The following is a 16,894-nucleotide window of genomic DNA, read 5'->3' as shown; positions in this document are numbered from 1 at the left end:
TGTTTAGCGCAACCACTTTTCACTTTTTGGGCGACGCCATGTTTTCGTGTCGATGAGCCATCTAATGATTTCGTCATATAAAACGTGGAAGCTTCTCACCCCTACAGAGCCGCTTCTTTCGCTGTACGACATATTTGTGTCTACATCCACATGCCATCACCAGAATTATATTTTGCGCCGTACCGTCGTATGAGGTCGCGTCTGAAATAGGTAAAATTGGTAAATCGGTTTTTGAGGGAAGGAAATGGCGCAGTATGTCTCACGTATCTCGGTGGCGCCTTTTGCGTTCCGCCTCCGTCGAAACGCGACGGTGGTCTTTTATGCGCAGCTGGGCGAGCTGTCGGGACTACTCTGCTCGCGGTATTAAGGCGGCGACGTTGCGGTTGTCTTCATCAGTAATATGTTCGGTAGCACTGGTTCAAAGTTGGTTGTAGCTTTTTTGCTATAATAGAAATATAATTATTGCCATACCCTTTCTATCACGGTGGCGACGAGTTACGCATTTCCTAATAAATAAGGGTGATTACTTTATTGATTTCGTACTTTTGCGTCATTTACTTTACTTGCACTACTGTTCTGCTTATTTTTTTCACATTCATGACTATTTATTTCATTCTAGGCTATATATGAATTCTGGGAGTCCTTGTGCTTTTACGCCACATGCACTCTGTGTTCTCTTGCAGGCATTACTGCTGAGGAGTTAATTTTGTTTTCACTGTCTTTAACACACAAAATTACCGATATTGTCACCGTTTCCTCTTTTGTGGCTTAATGAATAGCTTTGCAGTGTGCCAGATTATGTTGATCTCCCAGTCAATACTGTTCCTCCCCCTGTACAAGCATGCTTGATTCTATATTGCCTGGTTCTGAGGCACAATGCAGCAGCTTGAAGTAGGTTGGATGGCGTCTGGAATTATCATGCAGCGTTTCCTTCTGGACTGCGCTCTTTCCAGCTCCGTATTTGGGCAATGGTTCTTCTGTTATCATTATTTTTTTTTCATTTGGCCGTGTCGGTTTCGCAGTCTATCTTTTTCACGTTCGTGTTAACTTCCTTCTCCATGTTGTTGCCTGCGTAGCCTGTCGCACGCTTCTAGCCCTTTTCTTCCATCGCATGTCCGCGTTATTAGTGCGCAAATATCTCAAGCCTTTGGCTGCCCAGTTCTTCTCATCCATTTCTTTTGGCCTCTTCTTAAACGATATCTCGCGGCGTGCTGCCCGTGCCTCAAAGGACGATAAACCCATGCTCCCTGTAAAGCAGCGCTTATTTTCTTTCAGTGGAACTCTGTAGCTAATCTGACCACGACTCTTAGACTTTATACCATCTCTAGTCTTTGTACCGCATCTGATTTTAGGTATTGTACCACATTCGCAAAAGTCGGGCCCGAAACCATTACACCCTTACAGAGACCTCGTATTACTACGTATTCACTGTACCCTTATTGGGCTCTATGATTCAGAATGGCCGCGTTGCATTTTCATAAGTTTTACGGAGAAAGCCTTAATAGTCACATTATGAACAGTGACAGCAGCGTACGTTAGTGTGTGTACTTGCAGATGGTACAGAAAATCCTACTGATGGTAAGAGAAACAGGGCGCATTCAAGCGACCGTAGGACACACACAGCAAGCCGAGCGGCGTAGTTTCAGGCAATCATACAGATTTGGATCGTCTTACATACCCCCCGCTGGCTGATCTCAATGTGGCGCCAGTACTCCTGACTATATTCGTAACAAAACTGTGAGCAACTGTTTGTCGTACAGCGTTCCGGGTGCATACCATTTCTTTTTGCATATAGCTTACACGCTAGTCAAGTGAGAGGCTAGCTTGTGAAAAGGATTTTATTCGATGACATATGCAACTTGAATTGCATGCCTTAGCAGACTTTACCTCTCCCCTTAAGGCGTGATTGAGGTCTCCCCCGAGATGTGAGACTGTTGCTTCGCTATTTATTTTTTCTCAAAACGCAACTAACATAAAACTGTGACGAAGTCCCTTGACGTACGCCATTGTGGGAGGTGTCATTCTATTTCTCGTTCCATATAGCAAGCGTTTCTTAGTCGCATTGAAGGTTAGCCCACCACAGATATTCGAACCTAGCGTCCGAATGCTTCACTTGGACGACTGTGTATTCAGCGCTTATGGTATCGTTCGGAGACGCGTCCTCGTTTCATTTCTGAGTGCGGGACCTGCGTCGAAAGAGAACGCTCCCGATGACGCACTAATGCTTTCGCCTTCACATTACGTAAGCAGCCTTAAGTGACCTCTGAATTTTTTTCGATATGTTCTTTCATCAGTTCACAGCCTCTAGATGTTTGTAATTCTACGCGCGGTACTTTACGTCCTTGCATGACTCTGTTCCAGTTCTGCTAAGGCTGAATACCAAAATGCCCGACTTTTCCCCAGAGTTATCTGAAAGGAGTATTAGATAGCTTTGGCTATTTGCAAAAGTACCACATCATCCACGTACACTAAACACAGAAGACAGAAGACCTTGGGCTACTTTTAGTTCGTCGACTGTACAATCTGTCCTTCTGAACCGCGGGTTGCCTCCTTGACATAAAAAAATGGGAACAACAGTGGCGACAAGAGGCTCTATTATGTTGGCATCTAGTCCTGGTTCAGTTAGAAAGTCCCACATAGCTTTTGTCGAGAAAACCCAGCCATATACGCCACTTTTGCCAAATAGCTATTTCAGTGGACTGCGTTGCGTAAAAACGACTGTCCTCGAAACGTATGCCCTGAATAAAAGCATTTTTCAGTTCCAAGCGTTCCATTTTACTCTATACATTTTAGCAGTTCTCTTTTGATAAGCGGCATCGCAAACTTATGTACGACCGAAGTTACTGCAATCTATCTGTAAGAGTCAATGCTGTCTTTCTCGCCTTTACTTTTCTACGGTGTATTTAATATACCACGCAGCAAGTCTTCTAATACCTGCTTAATTTGAAAGAGTTGCTGCATAGCTTTCAACATTTCCTTATTAACTTCCGACCCCAGCTCAGTATACAACCTTATTGCAAATTGCATCACGATCATTTGCCGTATTATTAGGCATCCTTTCCAGCTTTCCCTTCCTGTCTTCGTTTCCTCAGCTGAACTTTTCTCCGCCATCTCCAGCGTTGCAGAATCTGTTGCATCGATGTCGCTCCTCAATTTACTTTGAATTTCATAAACTTGCCTTTAATTTACTTATAATTACCAAACTGGTGCCGTTAAAAACAATGCGGCTTCTCTCCTAGACTTGTTTTTCAGGCAGCGGCAACGTAGGGCAGTGCAATTCCACAGATGTCTGATCGCCCCTCGCTAGGCAGAAGAAGCTAAAAGTCTGCGTGTGCGCGTCTTTCAGAAAGAGAACCGAGATATAAATACCACAAAACACCGAGACATTATCCCTAATTCCGTGAATGACCTTCCTGCCATTGAGCGTGTGAACAATACGAGTACCCGAAAGCCTGTTTCAGGTGCAATGGGGATCATCGAATGTCGGTGAGACTCTTCATAAATCCACACGGCTCCACGAGACCTCGTATTTGATTCCAAAAATGGTAGTCACATTTCTATCCAGGTAAAATGCATAATGGGGCGCTATGCTGGAAGGTCCGAGTTTGCTGAAACTCGGAATCTTCCCGAGCTCTGGCGACGCCCTCAGATGAGTGAACTAATGGTAGCAAGACAAAATCCCACCCTCGTCACGCCTCCAACTTCATTGGGTTATCTGGATATATTCCGTGCTTTATCATCACATCGGCGCCACCTCATCGGCTTCTTGGGCGGTCTACAAAGAACGGGTCACGTGAGCCAACCACCGGTGCACTTTTCATTTGTGTGTCGCTCCACCAAGTGCACTGCGTGTGCAATTAGACAAACGAGGTTTGTTGAATTTTATAATGCACTTAATACACCTTTATAAGCATATTGTAGTGTGCAGGATTTGGATTTAAAGCGCTTTGGAGTGATTTATGCATTATTAAATTTTGCTTTGTACCGCGAGGGAACGCTACCAACGCCCGTCATCAGCTGACCGCCAATGGCGACGAGGTACATCTGCAACGCTGTGAAGGCTACGGAAGTAGTCCGCAAAAAAAATAAAGAGAGGTGTATCACTCCGCGTTGTTCTGTGTCCGTGGGGTCTAACGCGTCGCTCCGGAGAGTAGACAGGCAATGGGAGCGCGTGAGTTCAAATCCCGCATGGTGAAACTTATTTATCTCACATTTTTTTTTCATCGCAAGTTGAATTTCGCGTGACTTGAATGAGAAAACTCGTTTTGTTCAGAATCGCTTGAATATTATGCCGTGTTCTGAAATGAACTGCATGCATCTGTTCATTTCATGCATACCGCGTTAATGTGAGCTGTCCGAAATTCGTTGTCAATGAGCTCGCACCGGCTTTTGGTCAGCAGTGGCGGTTATCTTCCCGATTCTGCAGCTTTGTGACTATACTTTTTAGATGCAAGTGAGAGGTTTGTGCGAAAGATGACATTCATTCGTCGTATTTAATTAATTAGCACAGTGGTGAGTGCTCTGCAGTGGCCTGATTAACAAGTGGCCATCTGCAACTTTCGATTTCGCCGTTGCCGAGGAGCCCACTTTTTTTTGTGGGCCTCTCTTAAGGCACCTGGCATGTTATGAATTGTTCTGTGGAGCCGGTTAGCGGCTGATCCAGTCTTCGCCAAAAGAGTCTGTGATCGACTTTGGCACTGTGCTGTAGAGTAGCCCAAAGGACTTGGCGAGAACAATTACTTTTTACTGATTGCAATGTTCAATGCATAATGTGCCTTCCTCGTGAAATAGTTGGCCTTCACCATGTCAGGGATGAACTTCGAAGGGGCCTTTACGCCAATGTAGGTCCCGTAGACGCATCCCACGACGTCTGTGATGCCGCCGCGCAGAAGGAAACGCTCAACATACGCACGCTCGGCCGCAGTCGTGGGCAAAGCGAGCCACCGCTTCTGCACAGCCGCGTCGATAAGCGCGTCGGAGACGTCCCTCACACAGCGGCTCACAGTGCTTTATTGGCGTCCAATAAAGCAGTCTGCGCCGACGCTCCCCTGGAAGCTCCCGGCCGCGAAGAACCGAAGGGCGCAGAGGACTTGCTCTTCGACCGAAAGCGAATGAGGCCCGGTACGCACTCTCCGCAGGCGTGGGTCGTCGCCTAACTGTTTACACAACCATCGTACCGATTTTTTGGAGAGGCGAAAATGTCGCTGGAATTCGTCGTCGGCCATGGCAGTAAACGGGTCCAGCCGGCCGTACTGACATTTGCCCTCAGAGGAAGCGATTACCCAGGCTGCTGCTGCTGCCGCCATGACAGTCCCGAGATGAATTCGGGGCACTTCACCGTTCACGAGTTTAGCTCCGAGTTCACCTGTCAATCAAAACCATTGGTCACGCCCCCGGCGTGCCGTACATAAATTATAGGCGTACGCGCTATGGGTGGGCCACTCCCAACATCCCTGCCGGCTACAGGTATGCTGCGCGGCTGTGCTGATTGCTGACAGACATCGACGATGTTGACCATCGAAATATAACAGGCAAAACGGACGTCATCGCTGATAAATCTAAGCACCTCTGCGAAGGACACGCAACGTGGCGAAAGCCGCCGATTTCTTCGCTCGCATACCATGATTGCACAACACTATAGCCTGTTGCAACCATGTAAGACACAGCACAACGCTGAAGGAGCGTCACACCTGCTTGCAAGGCGTCAAACACGGAGCACGACGACGAACCGGTGCTTGGAGCACGTCCTACTCCAACAACATCGCATCACAGGTGTTTGGCTTGGCCTTCCTTTCATCGGTGATGAAGCGCAGCATGAATGTGTCAAACACATCTGGGATCGACAAACGATCGCTGCTCCAGACCCAGTGCAATAAAGTGTTTGTAATTTCCAGCACGCAAGCACTGCGTACTTCACAACCGTAACACCTTTCTCTGTTATAAGTCAGATTGCATTATTACAAACAGGATCCCTCACCTGCCCGAATGATATTAATGCGATGTCCCTGCGGTATAGAACGGCGATCGACGTTAGTGACCAAACCAGTCCGCAAAACCTTGAAGTGCGCGACGTTAACAAATACTACGCAGATACGCGCGCCACCCCCTTCACAGCTTTTAGTCAGCGTCTGATGACATAGGATGAGTTGTGTCGCTGGGTAGCACGCTCTTCGCATCCGCAGTGCACTAAAGAGGCGTCACGCACAACAGGCATACGTAATGAATCATTGAATACAGCCAAACAGCATTTTTTTTTCTCACACCGCATCACAGCCGCTCGCACGGCCAATTTCTACTGCTGAGATTCACCATGAGCGCACTAAAAGCAATGGTTGGCCATAGCGGGGTGCGGCAGCGGCCGTAGCAGCGGAGAGCTCCACCTGAGGTCACTGCAGAGAGAAGCAGTGACGCGGGGGTGCAGTGAAGTTCAGTTTCTTGCTTTTGTTTATTATGTAAGCCAGAAGATGCATGACTTATATTTTGATATACGACACAATAAAATATATTATCGCAATGGCCGAAAAATAAGAACGATTCAGCGTGTAGTGGTTGCCCAGTCTTTCCAGTCGAAGGCAGCGCTACCGGCGGCGTGTCAGCGCAGGAGCTCTCTCTTTTTCGGCACGGTGGGCTGCCGCTCTAGTTCGTATGCAAGCCACGCTGCAAGTAACGGCCTCACTATCGCCTCTAGCGGCAGAAAGTGTCAAATCTTTGTTAATTTCCTAAAGCTATGCTTTTCAACAACGCTTCATTGGATTCAGATTTTAAAATACATTTGGAAATGAACAAAATGTTCATAATATTATCTGTTGCCTTTTAACGTATTCGAGAGAAGAGAAAGGGTTGATACAAGAGTGCACCTAGTGCGCACTGTTTGTCTTCGGAAATGGAGAGACAGAGAGAGCCTGAAAGAGAAGACACGCCTTTGACGCGCCCGAAAAGGCGTGTCAAACAGCTAGCGGCGAGTGTGCAGATAGATAGCAGAGAAGTCACGATTTCGCGATTGCTGATATGGCGCTGATAACTTCAGGTAGCGCTGCGGCCTGGTATTGCGCAGTGTATTGTGTTTGAAGTGTGAAACAGGCGCGCAGGGTGCGCTTGTATCGCCTTTAGGTGGCTTTATCTCTACATTTTATTGTCCGCTGCCTGCGCACGTTCCGCGCTATCTTCGTTCACTGACTGCCGTCATCGCAAACTCGGATGAAACTCGGGCGAGCGCCAAACTCGGGCCTTCCGGCATAGCGCCCATGATTTGTTTACTGGAATTTTGGCGCATGCCGAAGAACACGGGTGGTGAAATTAACGAGGCGCCCTGCGCTATAGGAAGCCTAAGCATCGCTTCAACGTACGTGGCTCAAAAAAACGGTCAACCGTACAGCCGCCTTTCGGAAGTTCTGACTCCTTTTTAGGGAATGCACCCCATAGATTTATTCTAGTGAGTGTTTTATTATTCGCTCTTTCTTAAACGATTGAAATTAAGTACAAATTAACCGACCTCCACAAGGGGGCGGGAGGCCATGACCACTCATACGAGAATTTACAGCGTTTAGCGCTATTAACGATTACGCTGGCGCCGCCTGCTAAGTGCACGACTGAACGCCCCACTACCTTCTCTCACTATCCACACCAGTCGCTCAAAAAAAAAAAAAAAAGGCGTCCTCTTCTGTGCATTGGTTGCTACGTGACCGGCTGTCACCGTTTCGACATGACAACGTCTTGAAGTTTTGCAATTTCTATATACAAAAAAATAATAATACGAAGTGTGAGAAGTGAAGCTAAGCTTGAGGTCTAGTGCTTTCTTCAAAGCTCCTTCTTATTCCCCTATAGATGGCAACTGAAACATTTATTGAGGAGCTTTGGCCAGCATGCGTTCTGAACACGGGCACATTGAGGGAAGTACAGGGAACTGAACGGCAGTGCCTGAAAAAATGCTACTTTCCCGACTGGCGCTCTATATTACAATGGTTATAGCGTGCCTTGGCACAGTTGTTCCTCGCGTTTGCCGTTCCTAATATACGTTTCAACGCCCCGCAGCTTTTCCAAAACTTTTCTGCGCATATAACTCTTTCTACTCTTGCTTCGAGCATCTTCAGCTCGGTCATGATCAGAAGGACGAACTGATTTTTATATTTTCATAGAGTTTGGATGGTATTTTTGTGACCTAGATGTAAAAAACGAGCAAAAGGGCTACAACTGCTGTGAACTAGTTATCGCAATGCCAAGCGTCCTCAATAAGAGCTACAAAACGGCATCCGCCGCAGGCGATTCACGCCGCCTGCCAGTCGTTTCATCTGCTAACAACATTAGGCAAGTGCTGTGCAGTTACCTTGTAACTATTTAGAATATGCTGCCTGGGTTTATTTAGAGCGGTGTCTTAGCAGCCGAAGTCACGGCACTATAATAAGATGAGAGTAGTTCGCTTAAATTCGTTCATTAATCATTTTCATGTAGTGTCCTTAAAGCAAACTTATGCAACGAATTGTCACGACTTGGTAAATTAAACTCCGTTTTTACTGTGCCATGATTTCAGCCTACAACCCGAAAATATGAATGAGGAAAATTTCTCTGAGTGAAGCATTTTTCTAACAAACAAGCTCTCATATTTTACGCCTTGAGCTCAGTTGGACCTTGCATTTTCAAAGAATGCACTCAGCCTTTGAATTGAAACCCAATTTTTATGAGACTGAAAAGACGAGGTCACTTTCCAGCTCTTGGTACGAGTAAAAATTTTTTTTTACCATTGAGTTTACGGCAGTTTAGATTGTGAGTTTACCTGCATGTCATCGCTCCGGTTGCCACTAGCAGAACTGTGCCTAAGCCAATCGGTAATTAATGCAAGAGATTTTTCTAGCGTGTTACAAAATCCAGGCGCTGGAAACGTTTGGAAAATGCAGCACAAGAGAAGGAAAAAACAATGCCACGCTAAGAAAAAACAAACAAATTTCGCTTAGATTGTTCATGTATAGATAGTTACGTGCATAAACTTTGTGCATATTAAATGTAACATGTGTATCTTCAGGCCTGCAATCATTGCGATGATAAGAAAAAAGTTGGAGCCGCTGTCCTTGCTTCGTGCTGTCTTTGCCATCCTCACGCTCTCGGCTGTGGAGGCGAGCTACACCAAAGCATTTTATGAGGTGAGTACTATACTAATTTTGGCGTCCCATCAGGCTTGTATTAACCGGGATTTAGTCTTGAACACTTGGTGAAGGAACACATAAAAAAAATGGAGGGTACACTTACGCTCCCCCTTAAAGGTATTACGCGATGGTGTTAATGGATTGATTCGCATAATCTGTGACTCTCGACATTCCATTCATAGGTCCCTGAGAGTCATCATACAACTCGGGGCGCAGTGGTGCCGCGGTTAAGCGATGCGCCACTGCCTTGCAATGGTAGGAGCTGCCAGTGGTGGGGCTTATAAGACCCACGTCCCTCTTCCGGAGCAACATCGCGTGGCTAATCATTAATTTAACGGCCACCTGCGACTGCAGTCAGCTCGCTCACAATCAAGTCGGAAGGCTGTGACGATGCCACAAGGTCACGTGACCCAGCTGGGACACCTAGGTTGTCGAAGCGGCAGGTTGTTCTGACCGCTGGCCGCCGACGCCGGACAATTTTTTCCAACATGGGAGCGCTTTTGCTTGCTTCTTGTGAAGTAATTGTTTTTTTGAGGAACAAAAATGACGCAGCAATTGTCTCACATCTCGATGGACACCCGAACCACCCCGTAAGGGAAGGGAGGAAAGTGGTAGTAAAAGAAGAAAGAGAGAAAGGGGAGCCGTAGGGGAAGGCTCTAGTATAATTTCGGCCACCTGGGGATATTTAAAGCATTGTTATAAAAAACTGTGTAAATAGTTAAATGAAACACCGTGTATATAACTTGCCTTCAGGCGGCACTACCTGCAGAGAATTTTTTTACTTGAAGACGGGCAAGCAGAGGGCGCTTTTCAAAGGTTTGCGGTAGGAACAAATGCACACAGCTCCAGGCCCATGACAAAAATCATTCTGTTAAGTTGATGATGAGATTAACGGATAAAGTGCTTTAACTTTTAAATTCTTTCTTTTGTTGCTGTTACGGTACGTGAATTCGCATATCTACCAAATGGCTTAAAGGCCTTTGTTTCTTGTGCGAATATTTTCTGCCCTACAGATTAATTGAGTTGGCCAATGCGGAGTGTTCACCACATATTTAAATTAACTGAGAATATCCTCGGTTTCTCTCAGATGAGGGCACTGTAAAGTACGGTGTACATATTTTTATTTTTCACTTTATTTTTGTTTTTATTATTTATATGTTTTTGATGAGCTTGAGGTCATCCCCGCCCCCTGTAGCTGGTGCAGCGGCAGCCGTTGATGACGTACGAGTGCTACCGGACGGGAGTAACAATTGAACCGGAGAACGCCGTCAATTTCGCCATCCTATGGGACGGCACCAAGCCGAAGAACAACAAGGTATTCGGCACCACGTGGTATGAAACACGGGGGAAGTTTGACAGCTATGAGAAGTGAGTACACGCTTGGAGTCCACCGGTATAGGAAATACACTAATGTTCTCGTTGAATGCGGTAGACTCCAGCGGGAACAAATAAGTGCAGAATCCGGTGAAAATGTTTTCTCGTATTGTCATAACGACAGGTTTTTGGTGTTCTGTAACATTCTTTTGTAGTAGTGTATGCTTTTTCTGTAATACTTTTCTGTAGTATTTAGTGGTTTTCTAGAATAACTGCAAAAGTTGTCTCCTTGAAGCAAATATTTCTGTTCTTAATAAAAGTTCATGGGTAGATATATTGCCGAAAACCTGTAGGGGAGACACAAAATATTCTGCTGTGCTTTTAGATTGGAAAATGATGGGCTGTGACATACACAAACGCATTACCAATACTGCTATGAACAGGGTAAGACGTAGAAGTATTATCATTTCACTCGTGAATAACTTTAAAAGAACAATGTTGCTACCACGCCCATCGTGATTTATGTTCAGGAAACGGAGTAGAGTCGTTGCTTAGAGTAGCACTTAGCAACATCAAGTAAAACTGACTGTGCGCAGAGCGCTACATAAGGCCAGGTGGCTCAGAAAAAAGAATGCGAAAGCAGTTTTTCTGCTCGTAAAGGAGCCGCCGTAACTTAATTGGGCGCATTTTGATGGACATGCGGTTTAATGCATTACATAGGCCGTATATTTCGCTGATAGTGCACGCAGACTAGACTGGCTTACAGGCTGTGCGTGTGCACTTTTAAGCAATACTTCTTGCGATCGATTACGGAGAAGCGCTGCTAGTTAGTGTGGGTGCCATTAGCTGCTGCGCGGCGATGAGCACCAAAAACCGTAATAACTCTTTGGTTCGAGTGCAGAAAACATTGTATAAATCAGATTCAGCAGTCCACAAGGAAGATTAGGCCATCAGTGTTACCGTGTTCGCGCACTATTTCACCTGAGGGTTTCGTTATCCCTCGATAACAAATGAAAATAATCCTATTCAACCACTCCGCGTTCGCTGTTGGCACCGTACACATGCAGCAAGTTGCTGATGCTAAAAAAAAAGCTGGGCATGCAGTAGTAGCTATGTCCAGTCTTATGTACTACCACATGCTTGACGTAGTATTCACGCTACGCATTCAAACCGTGGGTGATTGGTTTCTTGGACCCCATGACAACGAGCTTGGAAATTATGGTTGAAAAATTCGAACCCTTATTGACAGTGCGGAGAAACGAGAAAGGCCTTCTTGTTGAGGGTAGTAGTGCTGTTACACCTCGATGCGTGATGACCAATGTTTGCAGACGGACACGCCCGAAGTTCCTTCTTTCCAAACGGTAGGTCTAGCATATTATAGATGAGATAAATCATTCTATATCATATTTCATAAAACCGATAGCGTAAGAAGTCTGTCAAATGAGATAATAAACGTTGCGATCGTAGCAGATGAACACAACGCACTTTCACGACATGTTGCTTTGGTAACCAAACCATTATAAAACATGAGGTGTGATTATAGTCTAGAAAATTATGTAATTAACATTTCACAAAGGTTCAAATTACCACCCATAACAAATCAGTATGCTGTCATTGCGCCTTCGATACACATGTAAGATGTTAGAAGCCGCATCCGTCGTACCTTGTGAGCGTTGTGTAGCTTCAAGTAAGATATTGTGCAATACCCATTCTTTACGTACTCATGTTCGAAGTAGATCTACAGTGTGCTTTGTAGTACGAAATTCTTTCCTCATGAAGCAACTAAAACCTAAACATTTGTGTCTTGTAGAGGAAACCTTACCACGGAGTACGACCCAACATCGGGGGTTGGAAAACTATTGAACAGTGGTAAGCTTCTATTCTAAGCGCATTTCTCTCAGGTGATTATTTGGTTGACGGTAATGCTACACCATGGCAACTAAAATAAAGATTCGCATGTAAGTGTTACATTACATCTCAAGTAGTTGGACTGATATACCGAAACAAAAGTATACTACCCTGTAATGCAATGATGTTACTGTATAAAGCATTATTTTGTTCAAGACTTAACTACTGCCATTTAGTTTGGGCCTCTACAACACAAGAAAATCTTCATGAAATTCATATTCTGCAAAAAAGGTTCCTACGTACTGTTTTAAAGTTTGCTATGTGCTATCCCTCTGGACCCTTATTTGCAGTATATAATGTATTACCTGTTACTAAGACATATGGTTATCGCCTCAGCAAACAATATAAAAAGGAGGTGAAGAATAATACGTGTTTTTTAGCCACCTAGTAAACCTAAACACTATCTCCACTACATATAACACGCGAAAGTTTGAGCGATGACAAGTTGGCACGTGCAGGACTACGTATGGTTTGCAAATGCTAAAAAACCGGTTTCCAAGATTGTTAAACGCACTGAATAAGGACAATATAGAACCCGAGAACATTACTTTCAAGAAACTTCGTGATCACTTTAGTAATTAAAAAAAAAAACTTAATATCGCTAGTTTTCTGGTTGTAGTTTCATTTCCGGCGATAAAAACTTGTCGGAATTTTATGCTCTCTTTCCTAATGGTGCTTTGTATAGGTTATCTGTTTCAATGTAATAACTTGTGTTTTGTTGATTGTGAATGCTGACTTTTATTTATTTTTTTCCGATATTTGGTGGAATCTCAATGCATGTAACTTGTAGTTCTTGACCTGTAACGCGGTTTTCTGAAACGTTGAATGCCGTCGTTTTGTTTTTTTCCCCCTCTCTCTGCTCAGAATAACTAGTGCGAATTTCTGTTTTTAGTTATATATTTTGCTGACCACTGTGTGATGTTGCCAGTGCGGGGGCCTGTGGCCTTGTCAAGCTGCCATTGTGACAGCTTTTTCCGCTGGCCTCCGGCATCATGTATGCATGATGTGAATAAAGTTATTATTACTATTATTACATCCTCGAGTAATACATTCTTGACGCATTCACTGAAGGCTCGCTTTTTAGAAATTGCTCTATTTCTTTGCCGGCTCGTAATGCTGCGTGGAGTAAAAAAAAAGTATATAGAGAACTAATTTGGAGTTTAATGACAGAGAAAAATGGATCAGTTAGCTATAATGCATTTGAAGAAAGGAAAATGATCGGCGCGTCACGCATTCTTCCTGAAAATTACTGTCTTTTATGAAGACAATAAAACATCCGTTGGTAGATAAATTCTTGCACCTGCTATTTGGCTTTAAAACAGTTTACTGGTAAGCAGCTAAACTAACAAAACTAGCCCTCATCAGGTATGAGACGAGCCACGCTTACGAGAGCCTAAGTGAATATAATTAATTGCCAAGCTACTTCATAAAGTTCTTGCCTGTTGGCAGAACTTTGATGTATTTTTATTTCTTCAGTCCTTTATATCACATATTTTGAGTCGATGGCTGAATATATTAGACTAAACCAAGAAAGATTATGGCGCTGCTGGCTTAATTGTCGCGTGGAAGAGCAGGTATAATTAACGAGCATTGCATATACAGCAGCAAAGCTTTATTCTCACCCGATATTTCGGGAGCACTAGAGGTGTACTCATGCTTGTGCTAGTTTCTTGACAAAAAATTACTGTAAACATGAAGGTGATCATGGAGCCATAGGTCTGTAAAAAATGCGGAGAACTTTTCATCACTATTTTTCCATAGTAGAACTAGATAGAACGTTTAAGCTACGTGCGAGGAAGAAAAAAATTATAAAAGAAGAAAACTACGAACGATATGGAATTCTGGGTTATTGAATGCCTATAGAAAGGATCGAGTACTTTTTCGTGCGATTTGTTTGACGGTATTTATTGTTTAACATTGCAGAGCTGCCAGAAAATTTGGAAGTTTTATTGCCACCATACAACGGTGAAGCTTATTACCTGAAACTCAGTAAGTAAATTTTGATGAGAGTCTACTTGAATACTGACACATGGGAATATAGTGAATATTCTTCCTTTTTTTGCCTATTACGAAATACTAGAAATTATGCGACTGAGATCAGCGAGCAGTCTGTGCCCAATGCAAGGACAACACATGGTTCACTCTAACTGAACTGAACAACGAGCTTCTGCGAATCACGCGGACAGCGATAATGTACTAGTAAAGAAGAACAATATTTTAACTAGCAACAGCTCTGTTTCCATGTGTAACTTATCTGAAAGAGAAATAGCCTCGCTAAATAATAGCTTTCAAGTTTAGTCAGTGTGCAGAAGAGTGTTCTCGATTTATTTAGTTACGCACGGTGAAGCCACACTCTAGTTCTAACCTCGCAATGTTCTACAAATCTTAACCAGTAGCTCCTGATTACTGATCCTCCTGATCCTCCTGATTACTGAGGTCAGTCCTAAACATCCTGGTCGGTGCTTAATGCACGCAAATTTAGTGCACTAGACAACCAGCAGATCAGGACCATGGAAACAAAACTACCCTCTTTCAATTGCACTCTATTATATTCCTTTCGAATTCTGCCTTTCACTTAAACGGGGCCACACCGCCGCTATCGCTGAAACACGTCGATGGCTATGGCGGACAAGAATAATTGATAGAAAGGTATGAGGTGGCGCAGTAAAAGGGCGATTCTATTTTGATGATTTTCCTCATACCGCAAAACACTCATGAAACGTTATGTCCCGGTTGTCGCTTGAAGGGGGCAGTGTGCGCGATGGACGATAAAAAATGGAGTTGAATGTAAAAAAAAATGGCATTATTGTTTGCACACTAACATCATGTCTGGAAACATAGGGCTCCTCGCGGACTCCGGAGGCGGCAGGGGTATCGCCTGCGGCATCGTCTGCTACTGTGCACGGCTCGCATATCGCGCCATTTGAATACTGCCTTCTTTTAGGGCTGTCTAGGCTGTCTTTTTTGAACGACAGTACATGTGAGCAAGTGTAGCGCATGAGGCAGCATGTCGAACTGCGCTATAAGCTTGTGCGATTCCTTGATGCAGCCAGCTGATTAAGCGCCGGAGGTACCCTTTGCTAAAAGTAACCGAGCAACAGGTTTTTGCTTCTCAAACGTATAACGGAGCATTTACAGCAGCCCTAAAGACCGAACGGTGCCATAGTGTAAGGACAAGGTCTCACCTTTCTTTACACAGAATACGAGCTTAAGGGCTGTAATGAGTGCTTCGCCACGCGGCTAGCAATCGAACCACCTGTGCCAGGTTACTTTTGGCAAAGACTGTACGTACAGCATCTCAACACACATTGCTGTTGTTACACATTTATCGGGATGTTCTAAAAGAGGCAACCGCTTCGAATTGACATTTCATACTTTTCAATACTCTTCTTCAAAGCACATGCCGGCGGCTAACGAACGGGCCTCATCTGAAATAAGATTTTTTTTAAATTTTGTTCGCATCGATGTCTATAGGCCGCACTTCCGCCCGGTAGCCCCATGCAGAGCTAACTCCGGCGCGTACATTTTGAGGTGTTTTAAAAGTACATTGGCTATGAAATGACATTTCATACTTACACCTTCTGACCTGGGGAGTTGGTCGGCTTTTGGTAAGGGAAGGACGACCTCATATGTGCGCTGTGACACCAGAGAACTGCATCACAAACTTTTGTTTAAATGTATTTCTTTGGGTCCTACCCCACTTTCTTATCCCCACCCGGCGACAGCAGCGACAGCTTCACTTGATTGCCTCAGAGATCGGTGTTCATCAATACCTGCCTGGATGCTAAGCATTTCATGCATTGAATAGTCTTATTAATGCAGTGGTTCAGACTTCTAGGCGGTGAAGGTAACAGCTACATACCTCGGGAAAAACACAACACGCGTGCCCTCTCGCGTACTGTTCCATCCACGCCGTGCACTTTATAGTCCACGAGCCTACTGCAATGCACATGGCCCTTGACGGACATTGACAGGGGCTAACATGTTTTCGGCCTTATTTTTGTCTCTTTTACTTGTGCCGCTGCACGATTCGCAAATAATGCGCACGGGTTTTCAATTTTGCAGCACTCCCGTCTCAGAGCAATCGTGTGGTATACAAGATTTACGACACCTCGAGTCTGTGCATCAGTGCAGCCACGCTACTCTTCAAGACGTGCTACGACTGCGACGACGACTGCCCGTCCGGCGGCACAAACTGCAAGGACGGGAGCGGAGTATCGCAGAGCAGACCTCGCCAGATATTGGGCTGCCCCCAGATGCAGTTCACCCGCTACCCGCAAGCCGAGCCGTTCCCTCTGTGCGCTGACTATCGGTCTTGCACATAAAGGCACAAGAGTGCCTTTCTAGGCATTCTGCAACTTCAATATACGGAATAAAGTGTATTAGGGCGCTTAATTGTTTTTGCTTGTAATTAATATTAGTCACACCTAAAAGTGTTTTCAGTTAGAAGTAACGCAGCGCTGTTTTTTTCGGACAGCCGCAAAAACAGATGTAATGTGTTAATCTATGTCGCGTGGGTTCGTCTGTGTTCCCGT

General features: G+C 44.7%; 1 protein-coding gene across 1 annotated transcript; it reads left to right on the top strand.

Moving 5' to 3' along the window:
* The first annotated feature begins 10,338 nt into the window (after positions 1-10,338).
* Positions 10,339-16,684, top strand: LOC149340072 (uncharacterized). Its single transcript, XM_089550644.1, has 4 exons — positions 10,339-10,505; positions 12,262-12,320; positions 14,283-14,348; positions 16,425-16,684. The coding sequence occupies exons 1-4, from the start codon at positions 10,354-10,356 to the stop codon at positions 16,682-16,684; spliced, it is 537 nt and encodes a 178-aa protein (XP_089406770.1). The 5' UTR covers positions 10,339-10,353.
* The last annotated feature ends 210 nt before the right edge of the window (positions 16,685-16,894 follow it).

This window comes from Amblyomma mixtum, chromosome 6 (genome assembly GCF_055824585.1).
Source record: "Amblyomma mixtum isolate Tamu chromosome 6, ASM5582458v1, whole genome shotgun sequence".
Lineage (NCBI taxonomy): Eukaryota > Metazoa > Arthropoda > Arachnida > Ixodida > Ixodidae > Amblyomma > Amblyomma mixtum.
The sequence above is the reverse complement of the archived record's forward strand: the minus strand, read 5'-3'. Positions and strand labels throughout refer to the sequence as shown.